The sequence below is a fragment of the Sparus aurata genome, chromosome 17, assembly GCF_900880675.1.
Source record: "Sparus aurata chromosome 17, fSpaAur1.1, whole genome shotgun sequence".
NCBI lineage: Eukaryota > Metazoa > Chordata > Actinopteri > Spariformes > Sparidae > Sparus > Sparus aurata.
In genome coordinates, this window is record NC_044203.1 from 30123284 (window position 1) to 30144192 (window position 20909).

Genomic DNA, 20909 nt, shown 5'->3' on the forward strand with positions numbered 1-20909 from the left:
TCTCAGTATTATACTCAGGACAAGTACACATAAAGGTTACACAAAGAGTATTTATTAATGTAATAACAGTTGTCATTAACTGTGTTGCAGCTGCTGCAGGATCATCAGGTGAAGTGTTTGGTGTGAATACCAAAGAGAAAGGTAGGTGACCTATATAAATGTATGAAATGAGTCCTATAATTATTTTAATTTAAATAAACATTTAATACAGTTTAATAGTAAATAATAAAGTGTTTATCAGGAGAAACTTGATATTGATTTTTTATGATGTTACTATTAAGTAGAGTTTCTGGGCATTTTACAATAAATCTTTAATAATTAATTCTTATAGTCTGACATTGTCCAATTATGTTGTTAAATGAACAAAATAGAGTTTTTTTTATGTTTCCTCTCTCCTCAGAGAAACACTCTGTGAGAGAAGATTGGCCTGCACTGATCCAGAAAGTGAGTGATGTCACATCTGTCTGACTTTAAACTGAAGCTAAGATAATTAATCTGTTAGCTGATCAACATTTTGATGATAAATAAATCAATTGAGTAATTATTTTAAATAAAACAAACACTCTCTGGTTCCAGCATTTTTAAGGATCTTCTCCTTCTTTTTTTTTTGTATCATTGTAAACTGAATATCTCTTTCATATCTCAAGGAAATGTGAAGGCGTCACCTTGAAATTGTGATATCTACTTTTAACAACATTTATTTATGTCATTATTTTAGCATACTTTTTGTGATAATGGTTATTTGCAGTGCTACTTCAAACAAAACAGTTTGCATGTAATAGAAGTAGAATAAAATTAATCTTGAATGATGCTTCATTCAGTTTGTTCTCATGTTCACATTAGGAAACTAATGTCATGACCCTGTAAACAGAAATAAAATAACTGTAAAAGAAGATTAAAGTCAATACAATTGATTTTACGAGGAAAAAAGAGCTGTATACACGTAATAAAAACAGGTTTATGTGATCAATTGAAATAAAAATCACCTTGTGCTGATGTACTCTTACCATATCCACATTTCTTAAACACATAGATAGATGAGATGTAAACAGAAACATTTGTCATCATCCTTGCTGAGAAATCACACTTTAATCTCATGATGAATCTCTTTTTCTCTGAATTTAACAGGTGGAATCGATGGAGTCTGTTATAGAGCTGCTTTTGGAAACTCTGAAAGATTTGAGTGACACAGACCTCAAGGAGTTTATCGGTGCCCTGTTGAGTCAACCTGAGTTCCACAGACACGTTTTAAGCATCCCATTGAACCTGCTACAGACAGCGCACGTGCAGGACACAGTGTTTTTAATGGTACAAATCTGCGGCCAAAAGTGTGTGAAGAAGACAGAGGATATTTTAAAGACGATGAAGAGGACTGATCTGGTGCCGAGGTTGTCAGACAGAAGCTCAGGATTCAAAAGTAAGACAATGAAGATACAAGCTTGTTAAAATCATATAACTGCTCTATAACACATCAGCTGTGTACAGAATATATTACGAATAAGAGAGTGGGTAGAAACGATAATTTATATGTCACTGTTGAGGAGGTTTAACTGTTTTTTTTTCATGAGGCAATATTTCCTGATCATTTTAATTTAAAGCTGTTAGACCAGTCATCAGTTATGAGTGACTTTCTACCTCTTCTCTCCTCAGAGAAAAACTCTGCAGATGAACACCACTCTGCACTGATCCACAAAGTGAGTAATGTCACATCTGATTTCATACAACACAGCTCTTCTTCAATAGATGTGAAAAATTATCGTCATATTTAACTATATTTCAAATAATAATGCAACCCAAATGCAAGATTTACTTATTTGTATGTTAATTTATCACAGAGGTGAAGCTGCATTCAGGCCAAGCTCTTTAGCAGTAATCTAATAATAATGATAATACACTGCCTGGCTAAAAAACAGTTACCACCTGGATTTAACTAAGTAAATAGGTAATATCAGAAGATATATCCCGTGGTAATGGAAAAGATGTTACTCTGTTTAAGAAGGATCAAATTATTAGCCTGCAAAAATTAGGTCAGCTGACTACCTGAATATACTGAATGACCAGGTGTTTCCATCAATGGATTTTTTCTTTCCCTGATGGCACCGGCATATTTCAAGATGACAATGCCACAATTTATCGGGCTCAAATTGTGAGAGTGGTTCAGGGAGCATGACACATCATTTTATCACATGGATTGGCCTCCACAGAGTCCAGATCTCAACCCCATTGAGAATCTTTTTTACGCAGCAGCCCGACTCTCCCGTCATCAATACAAGACTGTGCTGAAAAATTAATTCAGCTCTAGACAAAAATGAATGTTGTGACATTGCACAAGCTTATCAAAACGATGCCATGGTTAATGTGGGCTGTAATCAAAGCTAAAGGCGGTCCATAGAAATATTAGAGTAGAAATATTAGAGTTTGTGACTTTTTTTTGGCTTCACTAATATTCACTGTAAGTGTCACCAAAATCACCTAACCCTACTTAAAAAAAAAAAAATTCTAATGTAATATTAACTTGATATTGGTATTAAAAAATGTTTTAATACATAATCAATGTCTTATTATAAATTAGGATGTTATGGTATCAATCTTAAAGGTAAAACCATTGAATTTTACTCAATGGCCTTTGTGCCCCGTCATGTGGCCTTGGTGCCCCTAAAAAAAAGATTGAAGTGAAGGCCAAATGGCCTTGCCCCTAAAATGACGAAATTCCAACCCTGCTGGGCAGTGTATGATATCTTTGCCACTGAGGATGAGATGAGGAAATGTCTGCATGAACATTTTTTCCTGAATTTCAATAGATTTTTCATTGAGAATCAAAGGTTTATCCATTAGAATCTGTGTATTGTACTTTAGCCAATTTTCAAAGCATTAAAGAAATATGACATGAAATAATGAAAACATTTTCTTGGAGCCACTTTGACCTATTTCAGTGTTTATAAGAAGATGTGCAGCCTGTTAATTAAAATAAATAAAAAACAGATTATAAGAATTAAAGGAAGCCAGAAACAGTAATCCTCTTTAGCTTTGTATATTGCGTTACTTAAACAGGGTGTCCGCGGAGTCTTAAAAAGTCTTGAATTTGACAATCTCAATTTTAGGCCTTAAAAAGTCTTAAATACGTCCATATTTTGAATAAAGGTCTTAAATTACATTTAATTAAGTCTTAAAAATGTACGTTCATTTACCGCTTCATCGCCTTTTTAGTTTTTTTGTTTTGAGGAAATGTGTTGGTGAGATTCACAGTCAGCTCTGTGTGTTCTTCTGTCTGAAGTATCCTGGAACGGTTTTTTGCGCGGTCAGAATTTATCGGCGCACACTTCGGCATTTCTGGAAATACTTCGACAGCGGAATCTGCCAGAGGACCCTCAACTTGGGCACACTCGGTGTGAAAGCGCAGGTGTCACACACAAAATCAGAAAAACACCAGTTAGCTTCTAAAGGGCTCCAGCGAAGTCACGTAATCACACAGCAAGTATCTGTGCACCTGAAGTCACTAGGCCTTCACACCAAGAACCAGGTGAAAAATCTTGGTATTATCCTAGACTCTGATCTGAGATTTGACACACACATCAGAAATGTCACCAAAATATCTTTTTATCACTTAAGAAACGTTGCCAAGGTCAGAGCATTTCTCTCGCAGGTTAACACAGAAACACTGATGCATGCTTTTATAATCTCTAGGCTGGACTATTGTAATGCACTCTTGCCGGATCTTCCTAAAAAGCAATTGGCCGCTTACAGTTAGTTCAAAATGCAGCAGCCCGAGTTCTAACGAAGACCAGACAGAGAACACATATAACGCCTATTTTAAAGTCCCTGCACTGGTTGCCCATTAGTCTTAAAATTGATTTTAAGATCCTGTTATTAGTTTTTAAATCACTAAATGGCCTGGCACCATCTTATCTCTCTGAGATGCTTCTTAGATATGCACCCAGCAGGTTCCTCAGATCCTCAGCAGCTGGCCTCTTGGTTGTCCCCAAGATTTCTTGGAAAACATATGGGGAGTCAACTTTCAGACACTATGGCCCTCGTCTCTGGAACATTCTGCCTCTGGATCTGAGGGACTCCACCTCTGTCGAGATTTTGAAGCAACATCTAAAGACATATCTTTTTAGCCTGGCTTTTAATCAGGGTGCCTGGTCATTTAACTCTAAACTAAATTAAACTTAATTTATTTATTTTTATTTTTATTTTTCCTATTTATTTTCATGTTATGTATTCTATGTTACTTAGTTCTTATGTCCTGACTCTTGGCTGTATACACATTTATTTTTTACTCCACGTTTCTTCATACTTACTTCCACTTTTAGCACTTTTGTAATTATTGTTATTTCTATGCCTTTGTATTTATTTATTTGTCTGCTTTTTACTCACTGAATTATTGTTGTCTATTGTTTTAAATTTTGCTCCGTGAAGCACTTTGAGCTGCATTCATGTATGAAAGGTGCTATATAAATAACAAGATATAGATTGTGTAACTATAACAAAAGAAGAGCTAAACAGGATTCTTCGTGAATTTTATGGGTCAGCAAGAAACCGCCAAGTTCAGCACTACTCCATCAGCAGCTACGTCGGATTGAGGGCTGGCATCAACCATTATATCAACGACCCTCCTCTCAGTCGTGCATGGTGTCTAATGCAAGACACTGAGTTCACAACATTTCCTACCTCCATCCAAAAAGAGGAGAAAAGTTAGGGCACATGTGGTACTCGTTGGAGCCAACGGGTGTTAATTACCTGGGTTCGATGCTATCGCGTTTATCCAAAGAGCCAGGAACATCAGTTATTTACACAAATCACTGCATCAGAAGCACTACCATCCAGAAACTGGCTGAGGGTGGACTGGAAGCCAGAGAAATAATGACAGTCATTGGACAAAGGTCTGAGAGTTCTCTCCAGAGCTACTAGGCACCTTCTCTGGATAACAGAAAACAGTGGAGCAGCCTACTGTGCGCTGGCCAGGAAAATTAGAGACCTTTGAAAGTCAGCCTCTCAACCAGCTCTAAAACATCACCTGCTAAACGGCAGAGATCCCAAATGGACTTTATGAACAGCTACTTCAACAACTGTAATTTTAATGGCAGTATGCAAATTAATTTCTGTAATAGCCCCAAATAGGCACTGCAGGTCGGCGAAGATGCTGTCACAGAGACTGCTGGCTTGACAGTGGAAATATACTTTATTAATTTGTTCTTATATATGGCAAAACATTTGATTTTGTATATTATTAATATGCAACTATTTATTTAAGAGCACATTGGAGGTAAATAAAGTGATAAATCTGGAATTTCTCTGTTCTTTATAATTAGATGATAATAAGGTAAAAATGAAACAAGTCCGAGCTGAGTATTTTATTATTTAGTTATTTATTGCTCATGAAAAAAATCACAAACCACCTGTCAGCTGCTAAAGTCACATTTATAGAATAAAGTGTCCCGTTTTAGCCAAGAGGGCAGCCTATTCCTTTCAGTGTGAGAGACACTATTGTGATCGTGGTGAAAATGTCTTATAAAAAATATAAAAGAAAAAAAATCAACATCTTTGTTATAACTTGGGCGATAAAAGTTTCTGTTTATCTGTGCAGTATTGATTTAGTTCGGGAAATTCTGAGACTGCGATAAAACATTAACGTCAGCTCAGAGTTCAATCATCTGGGACTAGAAAATCCTTTCTGTTGCTGGGTCGTTACTAAGTGTTGGATTATTTGCTGTAGTGGTAAACTACGTTCCATTACACATATGAGTCTACTGATGTGACTGATTTTGTTTCAGTTATTAGTCAGACAAGCGCCTCGGTCCTGACCGCATCACTGTCGTGCTCAAATGACATTAGAGCACACCCTCTCGGGTAATATTCAAAGCATCTTTGGCTCAACTCCGACGTTGAAAGCGGAGGTACTTTGGATTTTGAACACCACGTGTGTGTGTGTGTGTGCCAGGGTTATTATAATTAACTAAAATTAAATTCCTAGATAAAAACTAAACTTCGTTCGTTCGTTTTCTTTTCCGCTTTTCCATCAGGGTTGCAGGATGTTGCCGCGTTTTATCCCCCTGGGGGGTTGCAGGGCTTACTGGGGCCAAATCCAGTTCAACTCATGGGCGAAGGCCAGGGTACACGCTAGCTCATTGCAGGACCCTTACTGATGGCAGTCGCTGCCCCACAGGGTGCCAACTGCATATCAGGAGCAATTCTGGGGTTCAGTATCTTGCTCAAGGATACTTCGGCATGTAGCTCACTTAAAATAAATAAATCAATAGATCAGGTGAACATACTAATCAATAAAAAAGATCATGTATTGCAAGCAATCAACAGCGATTACCAAATGGATCAATACCTTGTGTGATCCAGCTGAAACACCCATGTTTATGATAACATTGACAAGCTTCAAAGAGACACATTTGTAATTGTCTTAAGTGGATTTAATAAATGTCTCATGAATGTATTGATTATTTCAGGTAGCGACAGTAGCAGCTGTTCAACAGCTGCTTTTGGAGACCCTGAATGATTTGAATAACAAGGAGCTTGGGAAATTCAAGAATATTCTGCAGTTGATTGTCTCTAAGAAATACCTCCCAAGTATCTCATCGATGTGGGGTTACAGAGCAGACAGAGCAGATATAGTGAATGAGATGGTTCACACCTACGGCCAACAGTCTGTGGAGTTAACCAGGGAGGTTTTGATGGACATGAAGAGGACTGATCTGGTTCAGAGGTTGTCAAAGCCCAGCTCAGGACTCAAAGGTAAGACTAAGAAGACAAAAAGTGTCTCATAAAGGTCTAATAAATACATTTTATAATTCATAATAAATAAAAGGATGGATCAATGAATTATTAATGAAATAATCAAGTCAACAACTCACACTGTCTCAACAAATACTTAATGTAAGTATAACGAGGTTAGTATTTGTTTCAGGGCTTTTGTATTGGATTACTTTAGATTGTGAATGTGTTTAAGATTATGTATAATTTTTTTAAAGTAAGTGAACCTTATTTTCTACTCTTTTTGTTTGAATAGATTATAACCACTCTGAGTTTTGTATTTCTTGTCTCAGTGAAACACTCTGTAGGTAAACATTCACCTGTATCATCTGAGAGAGTGAGTTTGACTTTACACATCACAGTTTTCATTCAATAAATGTAGGATGAAAAAGTAAGTTCCATAAATGTCTGTTTATTTTAAATCCATCAGAAAGTATCAGTGACACTGCTTCATCAGAAGCTTTTGGAAACGCTGAAAGATTTCAGTCCTGGTGATCTGGAGAAATTCAAGCATGTTCTGCTGTACACTACAATGAAGGAAGACCTCCCAATAATCCCAAGACACCAAATTGAGACTGCTGACGGAGTTCAAACAGTGAAGCTGATGTTTGAGCTCTACGGCCAACAGTCTGAGGAGGTGATCAGGAAGGTTTTCAATAAGATGAACAGGCAAGATCTGGTGCAGAGACTGTCAGACATCAGCTCAGGATCTGAAGGTAGGCTGTGGGAAAGAAAACTATTTGAATGTCAGAAATCTGGTATGCAGATTGTGGTCAGTGTTATTTTAAGCTAAATTCACACTATATGGTTTTAGCCCTGATTTTCTAGTCACTGACGGTTCTTAGAGATCCCCAACAAAAAGCCTCATGTGTAGGGTTTTGGTGGAAATAATCTGTTTTGTAAAGACCTGGTTATGAGTTCAGTGTTTAGTTATGCCAAAGATGTTGTGAATTTTTGACAAAATGGTTCTCTGTTGTCAGTTTTGTATTTAGAGGTTTGAGAAACTGAGTCATCAAGACACGTGTTGAGTTCCCAACTATTGGGAAGAATAGTGTTCTATCGATTAATTTCTTGATTAATCGATGAGTTGTTTGGTCCAGAAAATGTCAGAAAATGAAGAAAATGTGGTTTCCAAAGCCCAAGATGATGTCCTCAAATGTCTTGTTTTGTCTACAACTCAAAGATATTAAGTTTACTGTCACAGAGAAGTAAAGAAACAAGAAAAATATCCACATTTAAGAAGCAGGAAGCAGAGAATATGTCTCATAAAAAATGTACTATCAAAGTAGTTTTAAAGAATTTAGTTACTCTGGTTGTAGGCCCATCCCATCCAGAGGCAATTTGGTTGGTGCCCGTTGATAACTCCTATTAACGAAGAGATTCGAGACTGAACAGATGTGTGAACTGGCCTGGAGATGTCTAGCAGAGCTATGCAGAATATAGTGTTATACCAATAAAATATCAAAAGTTACCATATAAGTCTATATATCAACATAACATCATTTTAAGAAAATCTTATGTGTCTTTACAAGGTCCATCAAGAAACCAGGAGCTTGAGGGTTGTGGAAGCACAATGGTAAGTTTACTCATTCATCTTTCTCTCTTCATGTGATGCTGTACAAAGACAGATTTTTTTCTTTTCTTTTGGAAAAATGATCATGTTCTGCAGCAGGACTCCAGTGACTGGACTAAACTTAAACCTGAAGTGAACAGTACAGATGCAGTTAAGGCGCCAACTTACAGGTAAAATTAACATCATAAATACTACCTTGCATTCGAACTATTGGAACAAGTTTTTCTTGGGTCTTGGGATTTTTTTTACACAACAAATGAACGTAAAGAAGATCTCAAATCTAGCAATAATTCCATTGTGCCTCTCACACAGCATTTTTGTGCATATAGAGAATCTAACTTGTTTTCTTTTATACGATTCAGCCTTCAGTCTGAAGCAGGAAACTTTGAATGCAGTGTCTCTGGTTTGCGCTGGGTCTGTAAGGAGAAGGTCAGTTTTAAGTACCAGTTTTGCTCTTGGGAGGAACCTATGGAGAGGATGGAGAGGATCAGCTACATGCCTGCAGGTCCACTAATTGACATCACAGCAATCGTTGGGAAATTAGTTGAAGTATACCTGCCACACTGGATCTGCATTGGTAAGTTCACATGAAGAAAACAGTAAAGATAGAATGTATAAACTTTTAGATATATGTTGATTAGTACAATAACTAATGCAATCTTTTACTCCTCACTGATTGTGTACTTTTATTTTGTGCAGACGACAACCCTAAAATATTAAACAGGTTTGCAGTTCTACACATCGATGACTGTGGAGATGTTGTGGAAAAAGCCTCAGAGGTCACATCGTCCCATGTCAAGTTATCCGAACCAGTTTTTTCTCCAAGAGCGGTCCTGATGAAAGCTGGCTTTCCTGTGAAGATAAGCTGTGATGTGTTAATATACTATCAACCCAACACACCATTCCTCAAACTCCACGTTTACCTGATCCCACATGATCCTGCTCTGCAACAGGTTATTGAATATCTTACACATTTCTGCGTGTGTTTTGATGCCGTGGAAATCCTTTACCTGAGTCCATCGAGCTTATGCTTCACCGATATTTACTCTGGTTTTTGCTCTTCTCTGGTCACTCAGCTGCTGGGACAGATAACGCACCGTTCGCTGGGGCTCTGAAGAGCTTGCAGACTCCGCCATTTTACCCAGTGTCAGCCTAGCTGTGCCGAGCTTTGCCGAGCATTGCCGAGGTTGCGAAATTGGCAACCTGCAATGCCGGCCGCTATTTGGCTGGTTACGATGTAAACAGGAAGTCATTGTCGAACCCGTCAAAATTTCTTAAGTTATTTATTTCAGACTAAATATAATTTTTCAAGGAAACGCATTACTTTTAATCTGCGCCCCTCTAAACGCCCCGTGGATGTATTATTTTTGAAAAAATATAGCTTTTCATAAGCATATTACATATTCAACCTTTAAGAAATGAAATGATTGCAAAGCCTACAACGGAGTATTGGGGCCAGTGTTGCAAAAGAAAAAAAAGTGAAATCACAAGAATAATGTCTTAATATATTGTGAGAAAGTTATGAAATAAAAATGTTGATGTTTTTTACAAAACGTAACATAGTTCTTCTTGTGGTATTAATACGTTTCTCTTAAAATATTTGACATAATTCCTCTTGAATATTCTTAAAAACTTACTTTGATAGTTTTTATTGAAAATACGTTGTGTTTTTACTAGGGCCGGGACTTTAACGCATTAATTACGATTAATTAATTACACAAAAATTAACGCCTTAAAAAAATTAACGCATTTTAATCGCACTTATTTTTGCACCGCGGAACGTTTCTCACTGGAAGAGTTTCAGGGGTACCGATTATACTGGAGCACCAACTAACGTTCATGACTTCAGACAACAACAATGAACGAAGAAGCAGATGAGACTGCTTTGGTTGGCTCCGTGGATGGGAAATTTTGTTTTCAAAAGCGGACGGATGGCAGCGTAGATAAGAGCATGCTATTGCTGGACTTTATGGCAAAAATTCTACTGGTCAGGGCAGTGATTAGCTCAGTGGGTAGAGCAGCGTCCCATGTGCCGAGGCTCTGCAGCGACCCGGGTTCGACTCCCGGCCTGGGTCCGTTTGCTGCGTGTCACTCCCCCTCTCTCTCTCCCTGTTTCCTGTCATATCTTTAGCTGTTCTGTCAATAAAGCCATAAAAGGTCAAAAAAATATTTAAAAATTGCACTGGTCTGTTGGTCTTGAAAAAACATTTTTTTGTTGCTTAAGCTTCTGTATTCAGTCATTATTCAATGGTATACTAAAATCCACGTCAAAAAAATTGCTTCTCACTGTTCTCAGGTCAAATATTTATATGCGATTAAAATGCAATTAATTTCGATTAATTAATTACAAAGCCTCTGATTAATTCGATTAATTTTTTTAATCGAGTCCGGGCCCTAGTTTTTACTGAATGTACCTCGAAACACAGATGACAGTGTTTGCTACTGTAACCGTAAGAGCTCTGTGCTTATATTGATTTTTTCCCAGACACTGGACGAGAAGAAATTCTCCAAAGGATTTGAACTTATCGAAAAGCCACGCCCAGACATTTACCTGAAAATGCAGCAGGGTTTTAACCTCAGAGCAGACATGGACACAGCCAGAATTCTCCCAGAGGTAAAAGTTGCACTGTCAGTCTACAAATCTTGTGGTTGAAATAAAACAGATAAATTGAAGTTGGATTTTTTCATTTCTCTAAACAATAAAACTAGAAATATCAAGGTACCGTGACTAGGATATACCAAAACAGCCACGTGAGCACCAACTGGGCTTTCAACACTGATGTTTAGTTGAAAACTGGATTATGTTTCTTGTGTCACTTTCAAACCTGTTTTGAACATCTTTCCACCAGTCGTTTCAATGGAAATCTGTTCACTGGGAGGGGAGCAAACACTACCACTATTAACTCTCTTACTAACTAACTTTCTCTCCCTTGTATGTTTTACACAGAGAATAACCCTCAGATATGATAGCCAAGACCCAAATTTCTATGAAGTGTTCATTGAGAAGCCAGGGAGGAACTTCTACCTTAACCTCTCACACATAAGTAAGAGTCGACGACGGTATGAAGAAGTGTGGACCTATGAAATCCGCAAAGGTTGGTGGCTATTAAATAATATTACCTACACTTTATGAAAACGATTATGCATTCTTTCTTGAACTTAAAGTTTCTTCTTGAATTGAACGTTTTATGTTGAAAATAGGAGCAACAAATGAAAAAGAGCCAAGTCACATTTTATGTCCAAACATAAAGATATGAATATATGGACTTGCTGCTCAGTAGGTGTAATGATTTTGTTCTATGTGTTTATCTGCAATTTAATACATGATAACAAGGGCAAATTCCAGTAAATTATATTCTATGAATAACACCCATAAAGTGCTCTTTGTATGGGATATATGGCAGTATGGGTACTGGGAAAGACCCAGTACACAACAAAATACAACAACAACAGTTTGTAATAATGGTATTTGCGTTGGCTCTACTAAGCTTCCCTCCCAAAAGGTGCCACAGGCCTGTTTCTATGAAGTAGTATTTGTTGTTAGCAAGGTAACTTCGGGATTGACTCTGAGTTTCCAGGGCTACGATTAGGCTAAGTCATGCTGTACACCTAACCATTAGTAAACATCTGAGCAACATTAAGGTAATGGAATTCACAAATTCAATTCTAGTCAGACCTACAAGAGCCCTAATGATGGGGCAGGGATGTTATAAGCTTACACACAGTTGAAAATGTTCTGCAACTGTGTTTTAGCCTGGATTATGTGTTTGTTTTCTATTTTTCTAATATTATAGTTTAATCTTCATTTATAACTTATTCCGCTCTGCGGCCATTATACTGTTCCATGTGTGTGATTGGTGAGAGGCTGCAAACATCTCCCTCATGGCTAGAAAACTTGGGTTGACTTCATACCAGCTTCAGGTTATCACTAAGCATGATTGCGATTCTTAGGGTAAGTGAAGCCAGATAATGGAAACATATCCTTGGTAGGCTGAGGCCTCTTCGTAGAACAGGCCCTGTGGTGGTGTTTGTTGCCCATAACTACGACTGTCTCTTATGAATAAAGTATAAATGATTGAAGGTGCCTTCCTGCTGGCAGCCACTGTGTTACAGTATCAGAGCAAAGGCAATGAAAAACATCTAATATTCATCTTCTCTTACTTTATTGTGCTAAAATGTCCTTTTTCAGCTTTTGTTCTGCATTTTATTTCAGATGACTATCAAAACTCTGCTTGTTTAAAAGGTAAGATGTTGCATATGAAGTTTTTCAAATGTTGCCTCATTTTTATTTTTAAACTGTAGAAATGAGTGAAGGATCTTTAACTACAGGCTTTTAGCTTTGTCTGGTGCTGTGTATGTATTGCTCATTGTTTAAAAAAAAAATAGAATAAGATCAGCTGTTGTCTAGATGGCAGACATTTATTTGAAGGTTACACGAGTTGGACCTTTCTTCAATGGGGTCCTCAACACAAATATATACAAATTACATTATATAAAACAGAGCACAGCTCTCCCCGGCCTGGCCAGTTCCACACCCACTGATTCCCCCAGAAATGTCCAAGTACATACAGTGAACATACACATACCCATACAAACAATTATTTACATGCACATTAGAAAAGAAATGATTACCATATACTACAGTGAGTCATAAAGGAGAGCAGCAGGCTAAGGGCCTTTTTTAGCTGATACTGATCCTGTGTGCATCGGCCTGATACTCATTTGTACTCAGTTAGGAAGCGGCTGCCTAAAAAGATGTTTAACATGATCTCCACCTTGATGTGTGCTGTTGATTGTGAGCTCGGCTTCTATAAAGGAGCCACACAGACTTGTCCTGTGCTTTAGTGTAAAATCTGGCAGATAGTTTAACAAATTTCCCCATTTGCGTCACTGATAAAGGAATTCTGAATGAAGGAATTGTAAGTTTCAAGATTATATTTTCTTTGTTGGTCATATTGTAATAAAACTGTATATAAATCAAGACAGCCTGATAGAAAATGTTTTTTAAATGAATTTAAGTTAAATCAATTCTGCAACATGTTTTCTTTCCTCTCTTGTCAGACAAACCCTCTGTGGATGAACACCTGTCTGAACTGATGCAGAAAGTGAGTGATGTCACATCAGTCTGACTTTACACAACACATTCATTCATTCATTCATTCATTTATTCAGTAGGATGCAGGTCTAACATCATCCACTCTTTTACGCTTTAATGCAAATTAAACACATGATTTAAACTGGCTGGCTCTCACACAACTGATGCTGCATTCAGGTGAGCTTTGATATTATCCACTGACATCGAAGTGAAATCATATCCTTTTGTTTATGTGAATTCTTCAGGGAGCACCAATCACAACAGACAGAGAGAGACTTTTGAATGTGCTGGAACAGTTGAAACAAAGGAATTCAAAAAATTCAAGTGGTTCCTGCAGGACAGTGACATCCTGACAGGCCTCCCACGCATCCCACATCACCGACTGGAGAAGGGAGACATGTTGGACGTGGTGGATCTGATGCTGCAGACCTACAGCCAACAGTCTGTGGAGCTGACCAAGAGGTTTTTTCAGAAAATTCACAGAAATGATCTGGTGCAGAAGCTGTAAGACGTCAGCTTTCCTTTAATAGACGCTGACTGGAAATCATCCGCATGTTGAACTGATGAATTATGATGCAAAACAAAATGTAACTACTCAGGTAACAGACCAGAGGCTGTATTCAGGTTTATCTCCTCAGGCACAATGTCCACATGTTTCCTTGGATAAAGTAACAGTACTGCGATCTCTAGCACAAAGTAGGAGATGTTGATGTGTAAGCACATTATTCAGAGTTTTTTATTCATGTCAGTCAAACTGAATTTCTAAAGTTTTTAAACTTGAATAGTGAAATTATTGTAACTCTCTTTTTAAGCATGAAAACAATGCAGCAGTCAAAGTTTGCTGCTATTATTTTCTAGCAGCACAGTGTGTGAAAGTTGTATAGTCTTGACAAATAATGAAAATAGATTTCAACAGGGATGAAGGGGAGGAATGCATGCACATAACAGTATTTCATGTGACATGTAAAAATGGAACAAATGTATAACTAGCGTGTCAGTTACAGAACATCTGGGGCCAAATGTATAAAACTAAACTGCGTATTCAGGTGTAGAAACTTTTTGTACAAACAGAACAGGAAACATGCATATGCAGTCTTTTTATATTGGTTCCCACGCAACTTTTCTACTGAATTTAGTTATGAGGAGAACTGTTGGAAGCAAAGGAGCATCTGAAGAAGGAGAAGCATAACTTTACAGACTGTGAACTTGAAGTAATGATTGATCAAGTTCTGACATCAGTTCAAAGGTTAAAAAAGAAAATAATCTTTATTTATATAAAGATCATTATCATTGTCATTATCATAATGCATACCGAGAAAACATTTACAGAAGACAGTAAAACAAGTTGTCATCACTGTGTATGGTAGGGACGTTTTTTAAAAACCATTATATATATAGATGAAATCCAAACACAATTTAGTGAGAACACTAAATAAAATGTCACTGAAATTCACACTTTTATTTTGCCGACTCGTAACATGAAACTAACACTAACAGTGTTTACAATGTGTACTAGTGTGCACCATTCTGACCCTGCGTGGATTTTTATACATTTGGAAATCTGTGTGGAGAGTGGCAAATGTTCGTTTTCTCGTGTGTATAGATGGTTTTTACATTTGGCTGTAGATGTGGTGACACACGTGAAGCTGTTCTAATAACGCTGTTTTAAAAGTAGCAGTCAAACAGGATGAATTACTCTTCTTCTCCTCCTGTGTTTCAGTCTGGAATTTTTTTATCTTTTGATATCACTTTATTTTTTACTGTATATTTGTCTTAAACTGCCTGATGTCTTATATAAAGCACTTTGAAATGCCTTGCTGTTGAAAGGTGCTATACAAATTCAATAATGCTGCATATGAATGTACTGTATAATTTGAATTAATCAGATTACAACAATGGCAGCCGATCATTCAAAATGTTTTGTATTTTAAAATATGTTAAAATTCTAATTTATGAAGCAAGAAAAGTGTGTAATACAAAAATCTAGTGAAGTTTAACAGGTAAGTCTTTATTCTGGTCGGTGATGATTACAGCATGTTTTCCTTTGGCCAGACTCTTATGATAAAAATGTTTGATTGTTCGGCCTGCTGCAACTTTTATCAACTTTAAAAAACCAATATAAAAAAAAAAAAAATCAATATTAAAACAGATCACAACTCTTCTACACTTTAAGTTCCTCTTATATGCTTTTACACAGTCTACACTGGTATACCCAGGACTCTTATTTTGAAGGGGGAAAGTTCTGAAGTGTTCTGTATGTGACGCTGCACTTCACATGTAAACCGAACAAAAAGTTGAACCTAGGGTGAAATGTTTATTCATATATCTGACATATTTAACGTTATTGTATTTCTGATTTTGATTCTGCACCTATAAACTTGTCTTTGCACCTCTTTAATTCGTACATGGTGTCTTTTTATTCGTTCATCATTTGTTGCTTTTTTGTAGATAAACTGTTCTTGTCATCCAACAAGACATTTTGAAAATCAGCGCTCTGTCTACGTCACCAAAAGCTCCACTGTGTTTCTCTGCAAAGCTGGTACAGCCTGAAAAATGTGTTCTTATAATGAAAAAGTGCAGGTTTTTTTTTTATATTTGACTTGAAGGTGTTTGAGGACTGAAAACTATTTAATTCAGCATAACTGAAGAGTTAATAAACTGAAAAAAAGAAAGATGAAAGCATTTTGGGGTCCTTTTATGATGTAATATGCAGTTTAAAACTAATTAAAATACACGTTTCATGCAAAGTAAAGTATAAAACATATCAGGGCTTACATTTATTAACACTATACAAACTGTTCAGTTGTTGTTTGAGGAGTAAAGAGGGGAGTGACCTGACTGTGATCTGAACAACACTTCAGACTGGAGGAGGACTCACGGAAAGTACTTCCTCAGGGTGCTGAACGAGCTGGAGGTAGAAGACGTGTCTGGATTTAAAGCTTACTTTGTTTTAAAATCTTTAGTGATACTGAAACAGACACTGACATACAGACGGAGGAAGAGAGAGCGAGAGAGAGAGAGAGAGAGAGAGAGAGAGCCGGCAGGTGAGTTTTATTTCTAGTGCAGCTTGAAGTCTTGTTGTTAACACCGGAGAGCAGAGCTGCTTCACGGTTAAACTGTTTATAAATAAAACGTTGAACGGTTTTCTTCAGTTTAACAAAAGTGGACAGACTTCATCTCTAACTACTCAAGCTCCTATAAGGTAATAAGTCCTAATATTAGCCTGATTTTGATTACTTTCACTTTCAGAGCTCTACTTCCTTCACAGCAGTCTGACACTAAAGAGACATTTTAAAGTTAGCTAACACTTTGCTGACGTTCATAATTCCAACGGACGACACTAGTCAACGGTTAGCTAGTTGTCTAATAGGGGTTTAACACGACTGTTGACAATTAACGTGAATATGTGTGTGTGTGTGTGTGTGTGTGTGTGAGTGAGAGAGAGAGAGAGAGAGAGAGAGAGAGAGAGAGAGAGAGACCGCTGCCTCATCAGAACTCCACCACGCATATAGATGAGAAGTGACACTGGAGTGTTGTGAGTTATAAACCACTAACATAACTTCCTTGTGGGAGCTAACACGTCGCCTTCCACTTATTCTACGTGCTTAAATATGAGTCATACTTCAGAAGAGTGTCCATCTGTGCTTGGTAAGATAACTGCTTGTTAATGAGAGTTAAGAATAATGTGACAGCTGTCTGTGTCACATTATTCCGGCTGTTTATCTTGCCACACATTTCCAGCTTCTTCCAGATATTGAGTTCACTGTGGCTTTGCTGTTGTAAACATTGCTGTTCCTACTAACAGTCACAGTAGTCATTTCTTGGTTTTGTCACATTTTTAGATGTGTAGCCTGTATTTCTAGTTTGCACTTGCCCTCCAATAAATAGCCTAATAATGAATCAGTGTTTTATCGCTTTTTAAATATTGCAGCTGAATTGCATGTCTTCCAAACCTCAGTATTATGATAATGTGAATAAACTCATGTTGACAATAACTTGACACAAAAGAAATGATTATTGCATATCACTTACAGCTACACATGAAACACAGCTAAGAAGTTAGCTTCCTTTAAGTACTTTGTTTATTAATTTTACATTAATTAATCTAAATATTGTGTTATTAAATTTTTTGGTGCGTGCTGTGCGCGCGCACGTACTGTCCTTTTCTCACTTCGAGCCCCTGCCCCTCTATAATCATGTGCACGTCCCTGAAAAGCACAGATGGACACTCTTCTGAAATATGACTCATATTTAGATAGATAGATAGATAGAATTACTTTAATGATCCCAGACTGGGAAATTATTTTGTTACAGCAGTAGTGGGTCCGCAAATAAAACATTTCATACATAAATAGAATCCAATATATACATAGTGTATATATACAGTGCACAGTGTGCTATAAACAGTAAACAATAATAATATATACAACAAAACAAAATATGCAAAATATACTATAACAATAATAATATATACAACAAAACAGTAGAGAGACCAGAGTTCTCTGTCAGGCAGAGGGGAGAGAGTTGTTGTATAAAGTGATGGATTGTGGCAGGAAAGATTTCTTGTATCTATTGCTACGACAGCGAAGCTGAAGCAGTCTTCCGGAGAAGGTGCTCCGCTGTCTGACCAGTGTGAGTTGGAGAGGGTGGAGAGGATTATCCATGATGGATAACAGTTTTTTCAGTGTCCTCCTCTCCACCACAGCCTCCAGAGTGTCCTGTTTGCAGCCAATCACAGAGCCAGCCTTCCTGATCAGTTTGTTGAGTCTGTTGGTGTTGCTGGCTCCGATGCTGCTTCCCCAACAAACCCCAGCAAAGAAAAGTACACTGGCCACCACAGACTGATAAAAGATCTCCAACATCTTGCTGCACACATTGAAGGATCTCAGCTTCCTCAGGAAGTAAAGTCTGCTCATCCCCTTCTTGTAAACAGCTTCAGTGTTAGATCTCCAGTCCAGTCTGTGGTTGATGGTAACACCCAGGTACTTGTAATCCTCGACTACCTCCACATCCTTTCCCAGAATGCACAGAGGTTGGAAAGCCGTCTTCCTCTTCTTCCTGAAATCTATCACCATCTCTCTGGTCTTGCTGATGTTCAGCCGCAGGTGATTCTGTCCAGTCCACTCCACAAAGTTGTCCACCAGTGCCCTGTACTCCTCCTCCTGTCCCTCACTTATACACCCAACAACAGCCGAGTCGTCAGAAAACTTTTGCAGGTGACACGACCCGGTGTTGTACTGAAAGTCAGTGGTGTATAAGGTGAACAGGAAAGGAGACAGTACAGTCCCCTGTGGAGCTCCTGTATCACTAACCACCGCATCAGACAGAACACTGCCCATACGGACAAACTGTGGCCTGCCTGTCAGGTAGTCAGTAATCCAGGAGATCATTGTGTCGTCTACACTCATCACCCGCAACTTCTCCCCCAGTAGCAGTGGCTGAATGGTGTTAAAAGCACTAGAGAAATCAAAGAATGTGATTCTCACAGTGCCTCCTCCACCATCCAGGTGCGAATGGGCTCGTTGCAGCAGGTAGATGACAGCGTCATCAACTCCCAAGTGGGGCTGGTAAGCAAATTGCAGAGGGTCTAGCAGGGCTCTCACCTGCGGCCTCAGGTTGGCCAAAACCAGTCTCTCCAGCACCTTCATGACGTAAGATGTGAGGGCCACTGGTCGATAGTCATTGAGGTCTGATGGTGTCGACTTCTTTGGAACAGGAACCAGGCAGGAAGTCTTCCAAAGCACCGGTATTCTCTCCTGACCCAGGCTCAGGTTGTAGAGGTGTTGTAGGACAGGAGACAGCTGGCTGGCACATGTCTTCAGGATCCTGGGGCTGATACCGTCAGGGCCTGCAGCCTTCTGCTGGTGGAGTCTCTCCAGCTGTCTCCTAACCTGGCCTGCAGTCACAGTCATGCGGGGGAGGCTGCTGGTGTCTTCAGTGGAGGACGAGGAGGTGGAGGAGGAGGTGAAGGTGGAGGAGGTGGAGGAGGAGGAGGAGGAGAGGTGCTGCACAGGAGAGCTCACAGCAGGGGAGTGAGGGGGGAGGGGAGGAAGCATTTGGGGCAGGGAGGGTGTGTGGGGGTCTGGAGGTGTCATGGAGACGACAGAAGGCTGTGAGCTGAACCTATTGAAGAATCTGTTCAGCTCGTTTGCCCTCTCCAGGCTGCCCAATGACTGTCTGCCGCTCACCTTACACCCAGTGATCTGCTTCATACCAGTCCACACATCCCTCACATTGTTCTGCTGGAGTTTGGCCTCCAGCTTCCTCCTGTAGGCGTCTTTACAGGCCCTCAGCATATCCCTGAGTTCATGCTGCACTCTCCTCAGTTCTTCCCTGTCTCCAGACCTGAACGCCCTCTTCTTCTTGTTAAGAAGGACTTTCAGGTCAGTGGTGATCCACGGCTTATTATTAGGGAAGCAGCGTACAGTCCGGGTTGGCATGGTGGTGTGTTCACAGAACCTGATGTATTCAGTGATGCAGTCGGTCATGCTGTCGAGATCCTCTCCATGTGGCTCAACAAGTGCATCCCAGTCTGTCGACTCATGGACATTTAGGCACGTAGAATAAGAGGAAGGCCCCCACAAGGAAGTTATGTTAGTGGTTTATAACTCAGAAAGGTTCAAGTCGCTCCACTGTCACGTCTCATCTACGTGCGTGGTGGAGTTCTGGTGAGGCAGCGGCTTCTCTCTCTCTTTGTCTTCAAAATAAGAGCTTTACATTGCACCCCATTGGAGTTTAGAACTGCATGGGTTCTTAGCGGGGGGCTTTTAATTTGAAAGGAGCGACCGTTAGTAGAGAGAGGGAGAGAGAGAGAGAGAGAGAGAGAGAGAGCCACTTGAATTGAATTGAGAGCAGAGCAGCAAACAGAGAAGGCTGTAGGCTCAACACACACACAGTGGCGTTTCCAGACACTTTTTACCAGCACGTGCCCCGGTAAACATGTGCTGTGCCCCCCTGTAAAATTCCAGATTAAATTTCACATTGAGTCTATTTATCATCACAGACCGTTTATGATCACAGAATGTAGTAGTTGACAGCTCCTGTGACAGGTGAAAGCAGGAGAAGATGCAGGTGGACAGTCTGAGGGAACAGATTCCATAGAAACAGATATATCTGTTGAGGAGGACACTGGTCAGACGCAAGACTGAGACGGGGGGGCTGTGCCCCTGTAAAGCCGCAGGCCTAGCAACGCCCCTGCGGCACACACAGCACCATATTACGAAATGTGTATGGTAGATAACAGTGGTTGTACTGCCTTTTTTTGAAATCCCTTTGCACAACAGGATTGTATTTATTCATTTAATAAACACACAAAAGGGCACTTTTAAAGACACTACTCACAATAAGTTAGGGATATTGTTATTTACATGAGTGCTTTTCCTATTTTGTCTGAATTTTAATAAAATAAGTAAATGTTCCCTTTGATATTACTAATAATGAATGAGAAGAAACACCATTTTCATTAGTTTAATATTTATT

At 38.8% G+C, this 20909-nt stretch overlaps 1 protein-coding gene across 1 annotated transcript in view; it reads left to right on the forward strand.

Annotated features, from left to right (window-relative positions):
- Positions 1–20909, forward strand: part of LOC115568093 (uncharacterized) — a 53821-nt gene that overhangs the window by 10901 nt on the left and 22011 nt on the right. The window contains exons 9-13 of the mRNA XM_030395171.1: positions 91–141; positions 401–444; positions 1129–1417; positions 1651–1694; positions 6459–6744. Of these exons, the coding sequence (XP_030251031.1) occupies positions 91–141; positions 401–444; positions 1129–1417; positions 1651–1694; positions 6459–6744 (714 nt within the window). The remainder of the gene's footprint in view (positions 1–90; positions 142–400; positions 445–1128; positions 1418–1650; positions 1695–6458; positions 6745–20909) is intronic.